The sequence below is a fragment of the Sander lucioperca genome, chromosome 15 (assembly GCF_008315115.2).
Source record: "Sander lucioperca isolate FBNREF2018 chromosome 15, SLUC_FBN_1.2, whole genome shotgun sequence".
NCBI lineage: Eukaryota > Metazoa > Chordata > Actinopteri > Perciformes > Percidae > Sander > Sander lucioperca.
The window spans coordinates 32,927,545-32,945,885 of record NC_050187.1 but is presented as its reverse complement, the minus strand read 5'-3'; the positions used below and the strand labels follow the sequence as shown (position 1 = coordinate 32,945,885).

The window sequence follows — 18,341 nt, the reverse complement described above, 5'->3', positions numbered from 1 at the left end:
CACGTCTTTTATGGATTCTGCATTCTGACAACGCAGCCGCTAATGTGTTTATTGTGGAAACGGACAAAAAACTAATCCAACAAATATGATCCATTGTGCAGCTCCACACAGTCTACGTGTGTGTGTGTGTATGTGTGTGTGTGTGTGTGTGTGTGTGTGTGTGTGTGTGTGTGTGTGTGTGTGTGTGTGTGTGTGTGTGTGTGTGTGTGTGTGTTAAAACAGGGGGGGTTAACAGTAGGGAATTGAAAAATGTTGGTTTTGCCTGTAGTGTCTCCTCTTAATTATAACGTATTTTAGCTTTTTTAGAAAGATTGTCCTAAGTCATTTAAAAACAAAATAATTGTGATTTGACCGGCATCCATCCCTGTTTCTGAATCCTGCAGGATCCCCTTCAGGACCATCGTGGTGAGCCTGCTGTCCCACCAGGTCCTGCTCCAAAACCTCTACGACATCCTGCTGGAGGAGTTCGTCAAGCATCCCGACGGAACCGAAAGTGTCACCCCCGTGACCTCTGACCCCAGCCGGGCCGCGGCAGGCTTCCTGCGATACATCTCCATGACTAACTTAGCCATAATCCTGGATCTGCTGCTGGACTCTTACAGGTGACTGCAACAAGAAAATCAGCCATATACCCTTTCCGTGGGGTCTTAAAAAGTCTTAAAAAAAAAAATCTAACTTTTAGGCTTTAAAAAATCTTAAATTCACCGAACAGTTGTGTTTTAGGTCTTAAATAATGTAGTCTATAACCACGACGTTTCACTTCCAAGATTGCTCTGTTGCTGCTGGATATTCCGCCGGATGTCCCTCTTATTCGGCCGGATGTCCGTTACCTTCCTCTGTCTTTGTGTTGGCGTTCTAAACTTCGGTGGATTTGTGAGGACTATGGTTAACTGCTCCTCAGATCTCTGCAGGGTAAATCCAGACAGCTAGCTAGACTATCTGTCCAATCTGAGTTTTCTCTCGCACGACTAAAACTACTTTTGAACGTACACGTTCCACCACAACGACTTCCTTCCCGAGGCTATTTTGCAGAGGCACCGTGGCTCCGTCTGGCGCTTAGCACCGCCCAAGACGATTATGATTGGTTTAAAGAAATGCCAATAAACCAGAGCACGTTTTTCTCCCATCCAGGAGTGCTGTGTGGACTAGTCAAACCTTCCTTTGCAGCGCTGTGGAGGAAGGTCTGGCAATGAGAAACTATAAATAATTTTAAACAGGTCTTAGTTTTCCTACGTTCATGCAACGCTATCGCTAATGCTTTTTTTATTTTTTTATTCCGTGATCTTGTAGTTCTTTCTTTCGCTAGTCCAAATATAATTTTGCTATATTAAGAGGGCATCGAGAACCGATTCCTACTTGGAATCGTTTCAGAAATTACGATTCCAGTAGAATTGTTTCTTTATAGGATTTCAAATCCGATCCTCGCTTCCCAATTTAATATGCGCAAGTTTTGGTTTCCGAAGCGGCCAGGCGCTTGTTGTGTTGCAGCCTTGGAGCACAGTAAGCAGCGCTCTAGTGTGGCTTTATTTTACATTAAAAAAGCTGTAAAACTGCAAAACACCATTGAATCAAAATACAACTTTCCTCTTATTTGTGAAAATAGGCATGTAAAATAGCTGTGCCTCTTGAGCGACTATTGAAGTTGGAGTGGAAAACCTGTCCAACCCAGGGCTTTGCCTTCTGGCTCAGCTCTCTATTCGTCACAACGTTGCAATAAATTGAATGTAATACCGCCCCCGCTGCAATGATTCTCTGACCAATCTCACGTTCCACTGTCCCCTCTCTCGCGAACAAGACCCCAAGGTAGTTGAACTCCTTCACTTGGGGTAAGGACTCATTCCCTACATGGAGTAGGCACTCCATCGGTTTCCTGCTGAGAACCATGGCCTCAGATTTAGAGGTGCTGATCCTCATCCCAGCCGCTTCACACTCGGCTGCGAACCGATCCAGTGAGTGCTGAAGGTCACAGGCCGATGATGCCATCAGGACCACATCATCTGCAAAAAGCAGCAATGAGATCTTCAGCCCACCGAACTGCAACCCCTCCCCACCCCGACTATGCCTCGATATCCTGTCCATAAATATTACAAACAGGATTGGTGACAAAGCGCAGCCCTGGCAGAGGCCAACCCTCACCTGAAACGAGTCCGACTTACTGCCGAGAACCCGGACACAGCTCTCGCTTTGGTCATACAGAGATTGGATGGCCCTGAGAAGGGACCCCTTCACTCCATACTCCTGCAGCACCTCCCACACTATCTTCCAAGGGACCCGGTCATACGCCTTCTCCAGATCCACAAAACACATATAGACTGGATGGGCATACGCCCAGGCTCCCTCCAGGATCCTTGTGAGAGTGAAGATCTGGTCCGTTGTTCCACAACCAGGACGGAATTCGCATTGTTCCTCTTCAACCTGAGGTTCGACTATCGACCGAACCCTCCTTTCCAGTACCTTGGAGTAGACTTTACCGGGGAGGCTGAGAAGTGTGATACCCCAGTAATTGGCACACACCCTCTGGTCCCCCTTTTTGAACAGGGGAACCACCACCCCGGTCAGGGAGTTACCATCAACAGTTGAACCCCTTTGGACTAATGTTAGCAATTCATTGCAACAAACATGACATGCATATGATATGCAGATGACAGTGTCATATGCATCTATAATCCGGCTGATTTCACACTCTGACTAATCTCCTGATCTCTTCTTTTACTTCTGCAGGACAGCGCGGGACTTTGACACCCGGCCCGGTCTGAAGTACCTGCTGATGAAGGTGTCGGGGGTTGGTGGCGCGGCTAATCTTTACCGTCAGTCCGCCATGAGCTTCAACCTGTACTTCCAGGCCCTGCTGTGCGCCACACTGAGCCAGGCCGACAGCATGACCGCACAGCAGGTAGAAACCCATCATCCAAACTCCTCCTTCGTTTTTAATTGAATGTTAAAAACCTTTAGTTTAAAGCTGCACTAATACATTTTATACCAGCAATGCTTTTTGTGTGAAACTCGACATACCCACAGAGAGTTATCACCTGACTCTGAAGTTCCCCTCAGCAACACAAAGCCTTTTAGGGTCTTTCAGCTCATTGATCAAGTTTCACAGAGCCAAACTTAAATAGTTTCTGATGAATCCACTTGATTCAACCTGCTCAGCACCTAACAGCAGACAAACAAAGTTAGAGACTAGTTGCTCCACCGTTTTCACCATAGAGAGCCAGATATTGTTATAGGGAGTTGGTGGAGACCAAACCAGAGCTAAAAGGAGAGTGAGTTTTGTTTTTAAATGACTCAGTTGTCCAGAGACACCTCTCTAATTAAATGTTTATGTTGCTCTGTGTCTACTTAATGTGTAAACGGTTTGCTATTACTTTGGACATGTGCGTGATCTTCAGCTTGAAAACATTATTTATACAGCTTTAAGTTGGTTTTCAGTTTGCCTTTGTTAGCTTTAATTTAGTTTATATTTCTTTTTTTTTGATTTGAAAAATGCTAAGTTCCAGATGTATTATGTATTTCCAGTTCTACTTTTGTGTTTTTTTGTAGGTGTTATGAAGTTCACAGCAGGTATCTTTATGTTCGGAACAACAGATGCATAACAAACAATACATTCAAATGGACTAATTCATTTTATTGACTACATTTTTGTGTCTAATAATCGGCATCCATCTACTAAAGACACGCTGTAGCAGTCACATATTAACATCTTAGCAACCAGCTAGAAACGTCGTGATAACCACGTAGCGACACATTAGCTACAGATGCAACCACCAACGAGTCGGTAGGAAATCAAAACTTGGTTTCACATTTGAACATTTCATCGTATTTAGGTGAAGAGGATGCTGTATGAGGAAGAGGAGGGGAGCTCTGACTCTTCTCACCCTGGCTCTGCTTCCTCAGAGGACGAAGACATCTTTGAAGAAACAGCACAGGTGATGCACGCACACACACTCACACACACACACACACGCACACACACGCACACATTATTCTTCTGTGTCAACTTGACCCTGGCCATAAAACTCTTATGTAACTAGTTTTACTGCCTACATGGTGTTCTGAACAATGTTCAGAACTATATCTGGAAGTCAACCCAACGACCTGTTGTCTAATTGTTTGGAAGAGCATGAGGCGTTTGAGTGACCTCATATGGGGATGGTGGTTGCTGGGATGTCCATTGAGAAGTGTGGGTCTGTTTTGTGGCTATGGGTAAAAGGACCGAATGCTGAAGGAAGGGGAGTCATTTTTTCTGCGGAAAAATACCCAGGGTCTTTCGATTAAATAAAGATCTTATTATTGCGCCATCCGGTCTCGATTCGACAAATCGGCTTAAAGAAAATCCACAACAGTAGCATCATCGCCGGGGCTCCGACCCACACACAGACGTGGACAAGCATCGCTGCTTCAGAGCAGAGCGGGGAAAGGACCGTCATTTTGCTTCATGGGTCATTCACCGTAAGCGAACATCTAATACTATCGTACCGAATGTTAAAAACAAACATGACTACTGTTAGCAATGCGGCGGCGACGCACACTAAGCTCAGGCCCGTACACGGGAGGGGTAGAGCACGCGGGCGAGGAGGCATTTTAATTGGTTCTTTCCATAGTGATTGTGACAGTGATTGGTGGGTGTTTTTACAGGATTACAGCAGCTACAGATGACGGATCTTTTTCGCTCCTTTTTTAGAGCCCATTAGTTATTTATTGCTGTCGGGGTAGAGAGACCATTTCAAACAATATATAAAGAAGTGCATGTTGGAAAGAGACACCAACCCTACACTGATTGACAGGTGACCACAGAAACAAAAGTAAATAAGTAATAAATGAAAGACTTGCCTGGATTAGAACGTCTTCTTTATTAGTACATTTGTTCCAGTTTATCAAGCCCAGTCCTCCTGATGCTTTCACCTGGTAATGGAGCAAGGAAGATGAATTTCTAATGTCGTAATCTCAACAAAACCAATCATCCATTTTACTCTTTGTTTCCGTCCGGCAGGTCAGCCCTCCCCGCGGCCGGGATAAGCGCCACCACTGGCGGGCGCCCGTCCCGTCCCTCAGCGTGCAGCCGCTGAGCAGCGCCGACTGGGCCTGGCTGGTCAAACGCCTCTACAAGCTGTGCATGGATCTGTGCAACAGCTACATTCAGATGCACCGCGACCTGGAGAGCACGCTGGAGGACATGGCGTTGCTGAGGGGAGGAGCGGGAGGCGGTGGAGATCACGTCTTCTTCCTGCCCCTCTTCCAGTCGGAGACTTCCACCCCGACATCGGCGGGCGGGCTGTCGGCGCAGGGGACGCCGTCGGAGGAAGGCGGGTACAGGGGTCAGGCGGTGGACAGGGCAGCATCGCCGGGAGACACGCCCACACCCAGCCCGGGAGTCAGGTCTGACTTTAGTCCTATAACACAAGCAGTTATTGTGTCCTTATAATGGCGTCTTGTCTCCACACTATGAACTCAATAGTGAAATGGAACATCCTGTCTACACAGGATGTGTCAGTTATCCATGTGATGGACCTGAGGTGCTTTTATTTTGAGCACTACAGCTGTCTCCACCTGCTAGGGGTGGGAGAAAAAATATCAATTCACGTATGTATCGTGATTTTTTTTTTGTGCCAATTTTTAAAATCGATTTTCCCCATAATCGATCATTTTTACCAATGATTCCCTTAAAGTGCTCATATTATGCTCATTTTCAGGTTCATAATTGTATTTAGAGGTTGTATCAGAATAGGTTTACATGGTTTAATTTTCAGAAAACACCATATTTTTGTTGTACTGCACATTGATGCAGCTCCTCTTTTCACCCTGTGTGTTGAGCTCTCTGTTTTAGCTACAGAGTGAGACCTCTCACTTCTGTTCATCTTTGTTGGGAGTCACACATGCTCAGTATCTAGGTAAGGACTACTAGCCAGTCAGAAGGGTGTGCCTGACAGTAGCTAGCTTCACTTTGTAAACCTATAACGTGCACAAAAAAAGATATATAACACAATAAAGGAAAGGGGAAAAGTCCAAAAGCTAAGGGTGCTCCGATCAGGATTTTTGGGGCCGATCACCGATCACCGATTGCTGTGAGCCGTGTCGACCGATGCCGATCACCGATCACCGATCACCGGGTCTATTTGAAACCTTCTATTTATCATGTCATATTTATCATATATTAATTTTAATATTCTTAACAACAATGCATAAGTATTAAAATTAACAGAAGATAATGTATTGTGAATTGTCAACGGTTTACTTTTATTGACAGGAAACATTCCACTTCCTCTGTTAGAAACACACCTTAAACAGCTTAGAGCTTAACATAGAGCTAAAGCCTTATTCAGAATAAATTACAAAACAACTGTCAGTGTGTTCTTCAGTGTGTCTTTAGTGTGTTCTGAGCAGGAGGGGGCCACTTACATTTTTTACCAGCCACTTTTTCCAGAATTCAAATTTATAAAAGAGAGTGCACTATCATATTTTGAATTGCTTTATTAAATTATGTTTTATTATTAATACATATTTTATTAATATAATGTATTTATTATGTGTCAGTAGCTTGTTGATCTTTACATTGTAAGTTCATTTCCTATCCTGGCCTGGGACACACATTCATACGGTTTGATAAAGGACTTATTGGACTTTAACTTATCATTGATTTTACAATAACGAGTGTAGCTCATGGATGTATTAAGTGTAGCTGTCCTCAATTTAGGTCATCCTGTACGTCTCATCTCCGGTTTTTCCTGCATCCACCGTGTGTGTGTGTGTGTGTGTGTGTGTGTGTGTGTGTGTGTGTGTGTGTGTGTCGTCGGTCGCGGGGTAGAACTGAGCAGCAGAGAGCCAACAGATTTAAAACGGCAGCAGCTTTCAAGCGACTTAAACATCGTTACAGTCTACATTGACGTTAAAATGTAAACAGGTTGGCAGGATGGTCTGAAATGTTTTGCACGGTCTTTCGCTGTATGTTTTGTCAATGCGCCACTTGTTTGAAAAGTACCTTCTCTTTTTCTTTACTTCGCCCTCAACAGCTTGTACATCCATAGCTACTGCTGACTCCGCGGCGGGCCTCTTAACACCGGGGATATGTCGCCACATTTTTTAACAGATAATTTTCCTTTCGTCTGTACCTCAGCTCAGCTAGCTAGTTACACGGCGTCCCGGACTAGCGCTGAAAACTAGCTACTCGACTATGCGTGGTCAAAGCCCCGGCTGTGAACGGTTTCATTTCCTGTAAGTTCTTCACAATAAAAGTCCTCCGTTATTTTCGTATTTGAATGTTTTTATTATGAAGCAGCAAAATCCGGAAATGTTAGGGATTCATTAGCAGTAACGTAACGTGATTCCTATAAGCATTGTGCATTGTTACTTAGCAACAGCATTCTTTGACAAAATCTGGTTGGTGTGTAACTTAGCTGCGTATAGAACATTTTCTCACGAGTAGTGCGTCATCTGATCGGCCTATCTGATCGGCCTTTATGGAGACCACCGATCAAACTATTTAAAGCCTTTATCGGCCGATAACGATCGGTTCCCGATCAATCGGAGCACCCTTACCAAAAGCATAATATGAACACTTTAAACTTTAAAGATGGAAAGCAGAAAAATGCAGAAAATCCATGTTATGTTCTTCTTTACAAATGAAATAAATGTCAGACTGACTGACTGACACGTGATGGGCATTCTTCTTAGAAAACAATTCGTTTTTAGAAATGTCTCACAATATATTGTTTCTAGAAGTGTATCATTCAACTTTTTGTTAAAGAAGGAAAAGAAAATCTCAATACTCAATACTATCGAATCGCAATACTTCTAGAATCTCAGTAAATGAAAATCGCGATACAAATTCAATCTGCAGCCATGTATCGGGAAAGAATCGAAATCGGGACAAAAGCATGTCCTCCCAGCCCGACCACCTGCCATGTAACAGCTGGCGCTTTACTTGTGCACTAGCGTGTAACCCCACAGATGTGTTTAAAGTCACACATAAGGCTAGTCTGGCTATCACCAGACCAAGCTCAATGTTTTAAGATTAACATTAACATTATTCTGGGGAGTCTGCTCTGTATTTTCTACTGTACAAGAGGCGTGATCAACCGGCATAGTTCAAATGACTCTGTACGCAATTGGATAGTCCTTCAACCAATCAGACCAACGATCCGCCAATAGCGCGCCAGGTGGATAAGCCAGTTTGTGATTGGTCCCCGCAGATTTGTAACGGAAGCAGGATAGAAATATTTATAGGTTTCCAGCCTGAGCTGCAGGGCGAAATCAAATCGCCGGCAGATCGGGCTGGGTTTACCTAGTCTACACTTAGGCCTCAGTTTAAATCAGTCATAACGCTTCAGCATACAGTATTTTCATGACCTGGAGATATTGATATGACAAATATAGCTCTGTGTAGGTGAGTCTTGTGTGTAAATAGAATCCTGTTAGAGCCACAGAACGTATGCTCTGTGTAGCAGACCCACTCCCTCATACTATACAGTAGGGGTGTGCAAAAAAATCGATTGACATTCGTATCGCGATTCAAGCTCTGCCGATTCAAAATCAATTCATGTTTTTTTATTTTTTTTTTTAATTGTATGTCTACTGCAATCACATGGGAAAAGTAACTACATTTACATACTGTGAATCTTTTTTTTTTAATCGAAAATCGATTTTGAATCGTGACATTTTCTGAATGGTGCACCCCTACTGTACAGTACAGTAGGCTACACATTAGGCATGGGCCGGTCATCGGTTTCAAGGTATACCATGGTTTGAAAATGTCACGGTTTCAAAACCACTCAAATTATCCGTCATACCGTTCCTGCAGTATGAGCTGTTTTTTATGAGTTGTAGAATCCCTCTCTCTGCCAGTGTGTTCAAAAATAAAATACATTGTGTTCAATTTGTACACACACATTTCAAAATAATAAATTTTAAAGCTGTAATTGCAATACCGCAATACCGTGAAACCGTGACATTTCTGCTGAAGGTTATTATACCGTCACAATCTCATACCGGCCCATGCCTGCTACACATCAGTTGATTTCTCAGGGCAGTAAACGGCTTCGTTGTCCAAAATCACTGCTCCTTCTGGTGGATAGATGCACCATTGAAACTGGTTTTCCACACACAGAGCTAAGGGGGTGTTGCCGGTCGGCCCCGAGTTCACTATGTCATCGCAGGTTTTTTTTTGTTTTTGTTTTTTTTTCCGCCGTGGCCCCAGCACGGAGGGAGCAGAAATTTTGTTTGTGTTTGTGTCAGTCAGTTTTGTCTGCTTGCATGACAATCCCATTTTGCAGCAAGAAAAATTGAAGTGAGAGGAACAAACAGAGAAATGTGTCTTTTTTGATTAAAAAAAAAAACAGGATTCCTTTGGGGACATAATTTGAAGTTGGACACAAATCGAATAAATTGCAATATGTAGCAGAATATCGCAATATTTTCAAAATCGCAATATCATCTGACGTGTACAACTACAGTGATAATATCATATCGTGGGACCCCTATTGTCCACTGCTGCATAACTCACTCAGTCACCTGTTCCTTTCCTCTCTCTTCGCAGCAGCACGGGCAGTCTGCCCCACCACTTTAGGTCTGGAGGCGAGAGGAGGGACTCCGGCCTCGCAGGAAGCTCTGCAGGCGCAGCTCCTGTCAGCGCCGGACCAGGAAGGAGAAAGGACTGGTGGGAAAGCGCCGGGAACAAACTGTACACCATCGCCACGGACAAAACCATCAGCAAGCTGATGATGGAGTACAAACGCAGGAAGCAGCAGCAGCAGCAGGCGCAGCCGCCGCAGCAGAGCCACGTCAACCTGTTTATGAAGGAGCATGGCCGGGCGGCGGGGGCGGCAGCAGGAGGAGGCGGGGGCGGGGAGAGGAGGGGACCCGTGGAGCCACAAAGGGCCCCGCAGAGGCCCCAACATCTGGTGGACCAGCAGGGTCCCGCTCTGAGGCACTCGGTCAGTGCGGGGCCGGAGGTTCTGAGGCAGGAGAAGAGACCTCGGTCAGGATCCACCATCAGCTCCCACAGCATCTCGCTGAGGGACTCTGAGGCTCAGATACAGGTACATCGCGCATACGTTTTAAAGGGGCGCTATGCAGTTTTGGCAATTTCTTCGCTGTTTTCTCACTTTTGGCTCGCAGGTTTCTCTATAGAGCTCCCCCTACAGCTTCGGAATAGATATTTGGCAACACTGTTGTAAGGCTTGGCGAACTACACAGATAGAACCGACAGAGGAACAGCCAAACAACTACAGAAAACAAACGTGTTTGCTAACGACTATGCTAACATCTCCGCTAGCTGCTAAGCCCGTAACAGACAGCGATCATAATAAGAAAAGCTTTACAGACAATAGCAAACATCCTGAGGTCACAATAACAAGAAATACAAAGATTAAACAGAGTTTATCCCAAAGATACTTACAAGTGCAACAGCAAGAACGCCAGGTCAGCATCGGATTTGCAGGCTTCCGTTTGTCTCAGTTCTTGCCATTCTGAAAACTGCATAGTTCTCCTTTAACTAGGGGTAAGATACAATATCAGGTTTTTCTCCTACACAGAGACATTTTTGGCTCCCCCCAAAGAGGTTTTAGCCAGCGCCCAAAAGGAAAATCACAAGCGCCAAAACGGCTTTTGACTTCCAGCAGTCCAGCAAATGAAGTGTTTGACGCTCAAGATTTCCTGGGGGACGACCCCCAGACCCAACGCTTAATATGAGTCCCCCCCAAAGGCCCCTTCTGAGCAAGGAAAAGCCTGGATATTACGTACATTTTTTTGGACAACAATACGATATTTACTGATATTACAAAGTATACCACGATACAATTTCGCTTTGATTGAATTCAGGAGCCTGCTACCGATAGCAGACGATACGATAAGCCCATTTAACACAGTTACAATTATATATATTTACAAAAAGCAACTTAAATATGATCTGATAATGTCCTTACTGAGCTCTTCTAGATATTTAAATTAAAAGCCAACTTTTTTAATAAAAATGATAAATATAAAGTGGGAATTTCAAAATAAAGGCGCATCTTATGTATCGATATTTTCACTTTGTATCGATAATATTGGATCGTTGAGGATTGACTCAATATATCGATCCAGATCGATGGATTTCAAAATTCAAAATTTAGCCCCATCCACCAGCCAAATGCTGGTAAATTATGCAAGTGGCTAATAGATTGGCTTCACTCACCAGCCCAAAAAAACAATGGTGATCTATTGAGTGGCTAGTAACATTTAAACATTCATTGTGTGTCTGTAGTGTGTGTGTGTGTGTGTGTGTTTGTGTGTGTGTGTGTGTGTGTGTGTGTGTGTGTGTGTGTGTGTGTGTGTGTGTGTGTGTGTTTTGGTGTACCAAAGAAGGGAATAAAATGTCCCATCTGGAGCAGGAAGTGTTTGGTGTCAGTGGCTACCAGTGGAGTTTTCCACATTTGTATTGAAAAGAACAACAATCACCAGAGAGGTTTCTGATAGTTTTAATCCTCACTCAGGCTGGGCGATATGGAGAAAATCAAATATCACAATATATATATATATTTTTTTGGTAAATGGGTTACAGACGTTTCCACAGGAAGTGTTTTATGTCTGCTTTGTTGGTTTCTCTCCCTCTTGCAGGCGTGGACCAACATGGTCTTGACTCTCCTCAACCAGGTCCTCCTGCTGTCAGATTCCTCCTTCCTGGCGCTCCAGCCGGCGCTCTACCCCTGCCTCAGCCAGCTGGCCTGCCACGTGACCGACGCTCGCGTCCGCCAGGCGCTGCGCGAGTGGCTGGGCCGCGTCGGCAGGCTCTACGACATCATCGTGTGACACTGCAGCGGAGAAACGCAAAAGCCCACCGGGCGAAAGAGCGTAGTCTGTCGGGTCAGTGAAGGACATAGAACAGATGAATTAGATTGGTTCGATGCCGTCCGTGTGACGGCGCCGCTGTGCGGTAGATTGTAAAAAGGGTTTGAATGGCTGATGATGGCAACGCAAAGGCAGACTGTGACATCATAATCCCAATACAACTGGTGGAACGAGATTGATGGAGTGATGAGAAAAAAAAATGGTTGGTAGTCTCTTATGGATTTGTGGCATTTTTGAAGAACACTGGCGAACATCGCTCTTTGTCTATAATAGAAATGCTTTTGAGAAGTGAATGTGCCCAGTTCTGCCTCTAGTTCTTCAATTGAAGTTGTTCATTTTCCACACACACACACACACACACACACACACACACACACACACACACACACACACACAAAGCCTTTAATATGATTTGCTTATTAGTTTGAAAAACTGATTTGCAGAATTGCTCCTAATCTTGTCACAGTATTGTCATATCGCCACAATATGCTTCCACTAGGGTCATAAATAATTACATTAATGTGGATGCAGACACAAAACTTGATTTATGGTTTTGCGTTGAATCTACGCCGTAGGTCCGTACATAGGTAGGCGTATTAGGGATGTCACATCAACCGGTACTTCGGTACCAAGTCGGTACCCCTCCTCTCCACGCCAAAACAGTGATGGAAAGTTGAGAGAGAAAAAAAACTGACACTGAAAAAAGAGTGACATGACACCCCCCCTAAAGTGTTATCCTTGTTATCCTAAAATACACGTTACCTGTATAATGGAGGACATGGGATTTATTGTTTTGTATTTTACCGTGGTATCGAATTGGAAATCAAAAACCATGAAATTTCACTGCTGTTGGTATCGATGACTTTTTTTTCCTTTTTTCTTTTTTACACACCGTGGTATGGACTTTGTTATCGAGAATCGTGTACTTTTGGTGGTAACGGTACCAACTACTACATTTTTGGTAGTCTATATCAACGCCGTTCCACTTCCGGGATTGCTCCGGTGCCGCAGGAAATTCCGCCGGATGCATGTCTTTTCACCGATGTCCGTTACCTTCCTCTTTCTTTGTGTTGGCGCTCTAAACTCCGGTGGATTTGTGAGGACTATGGTTAACTGCTCCTCAGATCTCTGCAGGGTAAATCCAGACAGCTAGCTAGACTATCTGTCCAATCTGAGTTTTCTGTTGCAACTTTTGAACGTACACGTTCCACCAAAACAAGTTCCTTCCCGAGGCTTTTTCGCAGCGGCTCTGTGCGGAGCTTAGCGCCGCCCAAGACTATTGTGACTGGGTTAAAGAAATGCCAATAAACCAGAACACGTTTTTCTCTCATCCCGGAATGCTGTGCGGACTAGCCAGACCTTCCTCCGCAGCGCTGCGGAGGAGGGTCTGGCAAAGAAAGACTCGATTTTTTTGGTATCGTGACATCCCTAACGCGTAGAGACGGACCCTACACCGTAGCTCGATGTGCACCTTCCCCAGATATATAACTACACGACGCGGAGATGCAGACCGGACTGTGATTGGTCCGCTTGGCCGTGGCTTGGTAGCGTCGCATTTCCCTCTACTCATTTCCAGTTTCTCCGTCTCCACCTTTCTTAATAAATTCATGCGTCAGAGTCGGTACTCGCTATGAAGATAACCCCCATCACTCCTTCACTCGCTCCACCACACACACACACATACCAGCTCTGCTATTCTTTTAAAGATATACGCTAGAATGACGCAAACACACCAGCGCACAAGTATAGCCTACGTACAACCATAAATCAGCCTTTAGTGTGCACATATGCAATGAATTAGGAGTTTTGTAGTCCGCTTGCGTACTTTTCCTTTGACCGCAGCAACACTTTTTAAAAAGGGACTCTGTGGAGTTTTCAACACAAACAGCTTTATTTACATTCAGTTCCTTAATACACTAGTGTCAGCAACTGTTGGTGAGTTCAGTAACATACAATGAGATTCTTACAGCTGTTTGTCTGTCCGTTTGATGTTTCAGCTGTGTGTTTTACGGCTGGACGTGTGCTTAATAGAGCAAAGAAAAAACGGGCACTCGCTCTGAAACCAAAACTCTACAGGATACCTTTAAGGAAAATGTTTGTTGTTGTTGTTGTTGTATTTGTAACCCTGGGGCGTATTTTCATTCAGAACCGCGGCTGGCCTGCCAATTCACTTTCTCAACATGTGTTGCATGATGATGCAAAGAGGAAAGAAAAACCACGTCTCAGTCCCGCCTCACTATCTGTGTCTGAGGAATATTGTGTGTAAACACCACGGCGACACGGCATCAAAACTCCAGATAAAATTGGGTCCGCAAACGCAAACTTAAAATCCTTTTCACGTTCATTTCCTCAGACTCAGAGAGCGAGGACACGTTACATCTGACGGAGACAGTTGGGTTACGCTTTACTTGAAGGTATCTACATAAGAGTGACATGACACTGTCATGAACGTGTCATAAACATTATAAACAAGTCATAAACGTTTATGACATAACGCTTCTTTTAGTAAGTGTCATATCCAGCTTTAAATACTGTGCAGTCTCATTGACTTTCATCTAAATGTCTTTGTTTATTATTCACTCGTAAATCCTTCTTGAAAAAGTATTTATTTTAACCAAAAAAACACATAAAGTATGTGTATTTTAACGTTGAATGCCTATAATATATTACATGTTATTTTTCCTGCTTATGTGTGTTACATGTATTTCTGTAAATGCTTCATTATTTAAGATATTTAATGTGTCATATTGAGCATTTTCTATTTTTTTTGAGAGTTGTTTTTTTGTATTTTATTGATGCAGTATGTGCCTATACTAACTGACAGCAAGACACTATCAGGTCGGGGGTTAGATTCCAGGGTCTAAATTCTAGATTCTTAAAGTCTAAAAAAAAGTCTCAAATTTGAAAATCAAAATGTTAGGCTTTAAAAAGTCTTAAATTAGCTGAAGTATTGAGTCCTAGGTCTTAAATCCTTTTAAACAGGTCTTAATTGTCCTACGATCATGTGACGCTACCTCTAATTCATCAAAATGTTTTTTTTATTCTGTGGTGATGTTGTTCGCTAGTCCAAATATAATTTGCATAGTATATGTACAGCTCATTATTACTCAGTGTCGCTTTTATTCAATTTGACTGCATTTATTTACTTTGCAAGTACTTTTGTGACTCTGCATTTCGTTGTACTTTTATGTCGTGATATAGGTCTTAAATTTCATTCATAAAAGGTCTTAAAAAGGTCTTTTAAAAAGTCTGCAGAAACCCTGGATTCCCACAGAAGCTGTTAGTGCTAAATATGCATCAGCTTTAGATAGTTAGATTGGTCTGTTAGTATTTACAAGGTTTCACATCAGAGCTACAAACTATTAGCCTGGGAAAACCCTGACGAACTTCTGGCAAATTTGAGATTTGCTCTGCAAGTCAGTCTGGCCAAGAGCCCATTCAAGCCCATTTCCAATGTCCCCAAAATCGAGGCACCAATCACAACCGTTGAGGCGGGCTTTACACCAATCACAACCGTTGAGGCGGGCTTTACACCAATCACAACCGTTGAGGTGGGCTTTACGCGACAACGATAGCTCAGCGACGGCGAGCAGCTTTTTATTTACATTCAACATGACGGCCACCGAAGCGCAGCGTCACCCGGATCGTTGGTCTGATTGGTTGAAGGACTATCCAATGCACTCAGAGGCATTTGAGCGGCGTCCGTTGGTGACGCCCCTTTGGAAATGAACTGTCAATGAACCTTCCCCAGACCCTTCTCAGTTACAACTGAGAAGGGTCTGGTGTCAACCAGGCTAACAAACTATCGTAAAAATGCCAATGTTCTTAATAGAGACCAGAGCACGAAGTTTCAAATGTTTGGGTTGATTAAACTTCAAGAAATGCGTCATGTCATGTTCACAACACAACATTATCAATCATTTTCCATCCTCCATTCAGTGACCAAATACAACTTTTACACACTAGGCTCCAATTAATGGTTATATTGTTATTGATTTCTCTTTTTTTGCATCAATTGATTTCATTTTAGTCTAAAAAAATCCCCATCCAAATGTCTCAGCGCCCGGGGCAATGTCTTCAAATATTTTTGAAGACATTTTATTTTTATCTGACCAGAATGCAAAGATATTAAAGGTAGAGTAAATGACAGGACTGTAGTACGAGTCCGGACTCGAACCGCTTGTCTGTTGTCTCGGACCCGTCTTGGACTCGGACTTGTCTCGGACTCGGCCATTGGACTTGTCAAATATTCTAGTTGGTCTCGACACTGTCCAGCACTATATGTTTTTGTTCTGAAGTAACTTCCTCCTTCAAAACAAAACCATTGATGACGCGCGCTCGTGCAGAAAACAGGTATTACTTTAATTCAAAATCCATTTAGAACAGGCATCGAGATTGGTCGCCTGGGATACGCCTGGCTGCATCATATTCCTCAATCACCAGGTATCAATCTGTTTAATTTTGGCTACAGACACAATGTCAGCGAGCACTTTGTACTCTGGATTCTTCAGGACAAGTAATAAGGTCAATTGTGGGAACATTTCCATTTCAAACTAAAGTAAGTTAGTAAATTATGTGGCCTAATTTGACCCTTTCTTTTTACGACTTTGTCTCTCATTTGGACTCGGTCTTGACTTGGACTTGAACCTCTTTGGACTCGGTCTCGACTAGTCCTGGTCTTGGACTAGTCTTGGACTCGACAAGGGTTGACTTGACTACAGCCCTGGTTTTCCACCACAAGACTAAACACCTAATATAAAACTGAAAACTTTAATTATGGCCCGCATGAAATCATTCATTTAAACCGACATTTTCTGACATTGAAATAAGATTCAGCTTAAAAAAATGGACAAAAAATATTTAATGCTCAGCCACAAATATGGCAAAAATAGTGACTTTAAAACTTTCAGATCAGTACCATGGATTGTGAAATGTAATATACAGTAGGTCATTATACAAAAGTGTACCAGTCTCATTCTATATTCTAATTATATTTAAATATTTTAAAAGCATAAACTTTCCACAACTTTTTGAAAATGATCTTAATACTTTTTGCTGCACAAATGAATGAACCTTTCCCATGAGTCCTAGAAAGAAGCAAGGGCGGGGCTAGCAGGGGGGCACAGGGTGGCACCACCCCCCTGAAATATGATATGAGTCACTCGGCTGCCTGTCGTGCGCCCCGACTGATTATTCCTCCCCGATGTGCCACCCAACTTAAAACATCCTGGAATCGTCCCTGGAAAGAAGTCATTTTCCAAATGTCCAGTAAATGACAAGACAGCATTAGTAGGTCTCGTCGCCTGTGTCCTGTCCCGTCTCTGCTGTCTCTCGGCCCCTCCCAGTGTCCCTGACCTGTCCCCGTTTGTCCCCATTTCCCTACCATTCCAGGGCGGGCAGCGAGTGGACAGATGTTGCCGGCCGTCAGTGTGATCAGCAGTGCAGGGAAGGATTTAGTTGGTGTTAAGTCCATGCCAGCGTTTCCATCTAAAAGAAAAGCAGTCGACTAATGTGTCGGGGTCACGCGACAACAGTTTGTGTCGATCTCTACTTCGCCTGGTTTTCTTTCAGTCAGTCGATGTGATGATTATCCCGCTTTAAGTCTGGAATATTGTTTGTGTTTCTTATGTTAAAGACGACAAAACTCTTTGAGTTTTGCACGTTTGACATATAGAGCAGGGATTAAGATCGAATCATGAATGTGGCACGCTCAAGATCATCACGAGCACAAACTTCCATCTGCACTCTAAGCAGATTTTATGCACTTGGGGATACGGTTCAATATGGAAGAGATGTTCCAAATCCCTCCATTGTCATAGCATCACCAGAAAGCTTTTTAGAACAAAGTCTGCTGGATTTTTAAAGCTCTGATTGCTTTCTGATTCACCATTGTAAAAGCTCCTTCTTCTGTCACTGTGCTGGGAAACTGTAATCACATTTTAACTATAATAATTTACAGTAAAAATCATCTACAGTTTAGTGTCTTATGGTGCAGCTGAGGGATTACTGGGACTCTGAACAGATTGAAGGCAGTGACCTAGTGTACTTTCCTTGCTCAGAGCTCAGACTGATTGCTAGTGTATCTAAAAAAAAAAAAAGACGAAGAACTTGCTGAAGAAATGTGGAAAACTAAACTTCACCAAACTAGTTCTCCGTGTTAACCCTTGTGTCGTCTTCCCGTCAACCATGCACTTGTCTGTCCTCCCATGTCAAAACTGAAAATAAAAACTTATTTTTTAAAAAACGTTTTTGGCGCTTTTTCAACGTTTTCGGCACACGTCGAATCGTAAGCCGTACCAGGATGTTTTCAACGTTTTTTTCCCCCCACTACCACCAGTATATACACCCCTACATCAACTTATTACCACTAGTAAGGACCTGAGCGCAGACAGCGGCGAAGGCCCTATTGAAACTGAAGGAATTATTCTTTCTTTCTTTCTTTCTTTTTCCCGGCAAATTAATTGCCTTTTTGAGGGGCTTAACATATTCAAAACTCACCAAATTTGGCGGGCCCATTAAGT

General features: G+C 43.4%; 1 protein-coding gene across 2 annotated transcripts in view; it reads left to right on the top strand.

Annotated features, from left to right (window-relative positions):
* arfgef3 (ARFGEF family member 3) overlaps window positions 1-12,503 on the top strand; it is an 88,915-nt gene extending 76,412 nt beyond the window's left edge. For both annotated transcript variants that reach the window (XM_035992192.1, XM_035992191.1), the window contains 6 exons: window positions 384-602; window positions 2,722-2,893; window positions 3,825-3,926; window positions 4,991-5,376; window positions 9,530-10,031; window positions 11,590-12,503. In XM_035992192.1, coding sequence (XP_035848085.1) covers window positions 384-602; window positions 2,722-2,893; window positions 3,825-3,926; window positions 4,991-5,376; window positions 9,530-10,031; window positions 11,590-11,781 — 1,573 coding nt within the window. In that variant the 3' untranslated portion in view covers window positions 11,782-12,503. The remainder of the gene's footprint in view (window positions 1-383; window positions 603-2,721; window positions 2,894-3,824; window positions 3,927-4,990; window positions 5,377-9,529; window positions 10,032-11,589) is intronic.
* The last annotated feature ends 5,838 nt before the right edge of the window (window positions 12,504-18,341 follow it).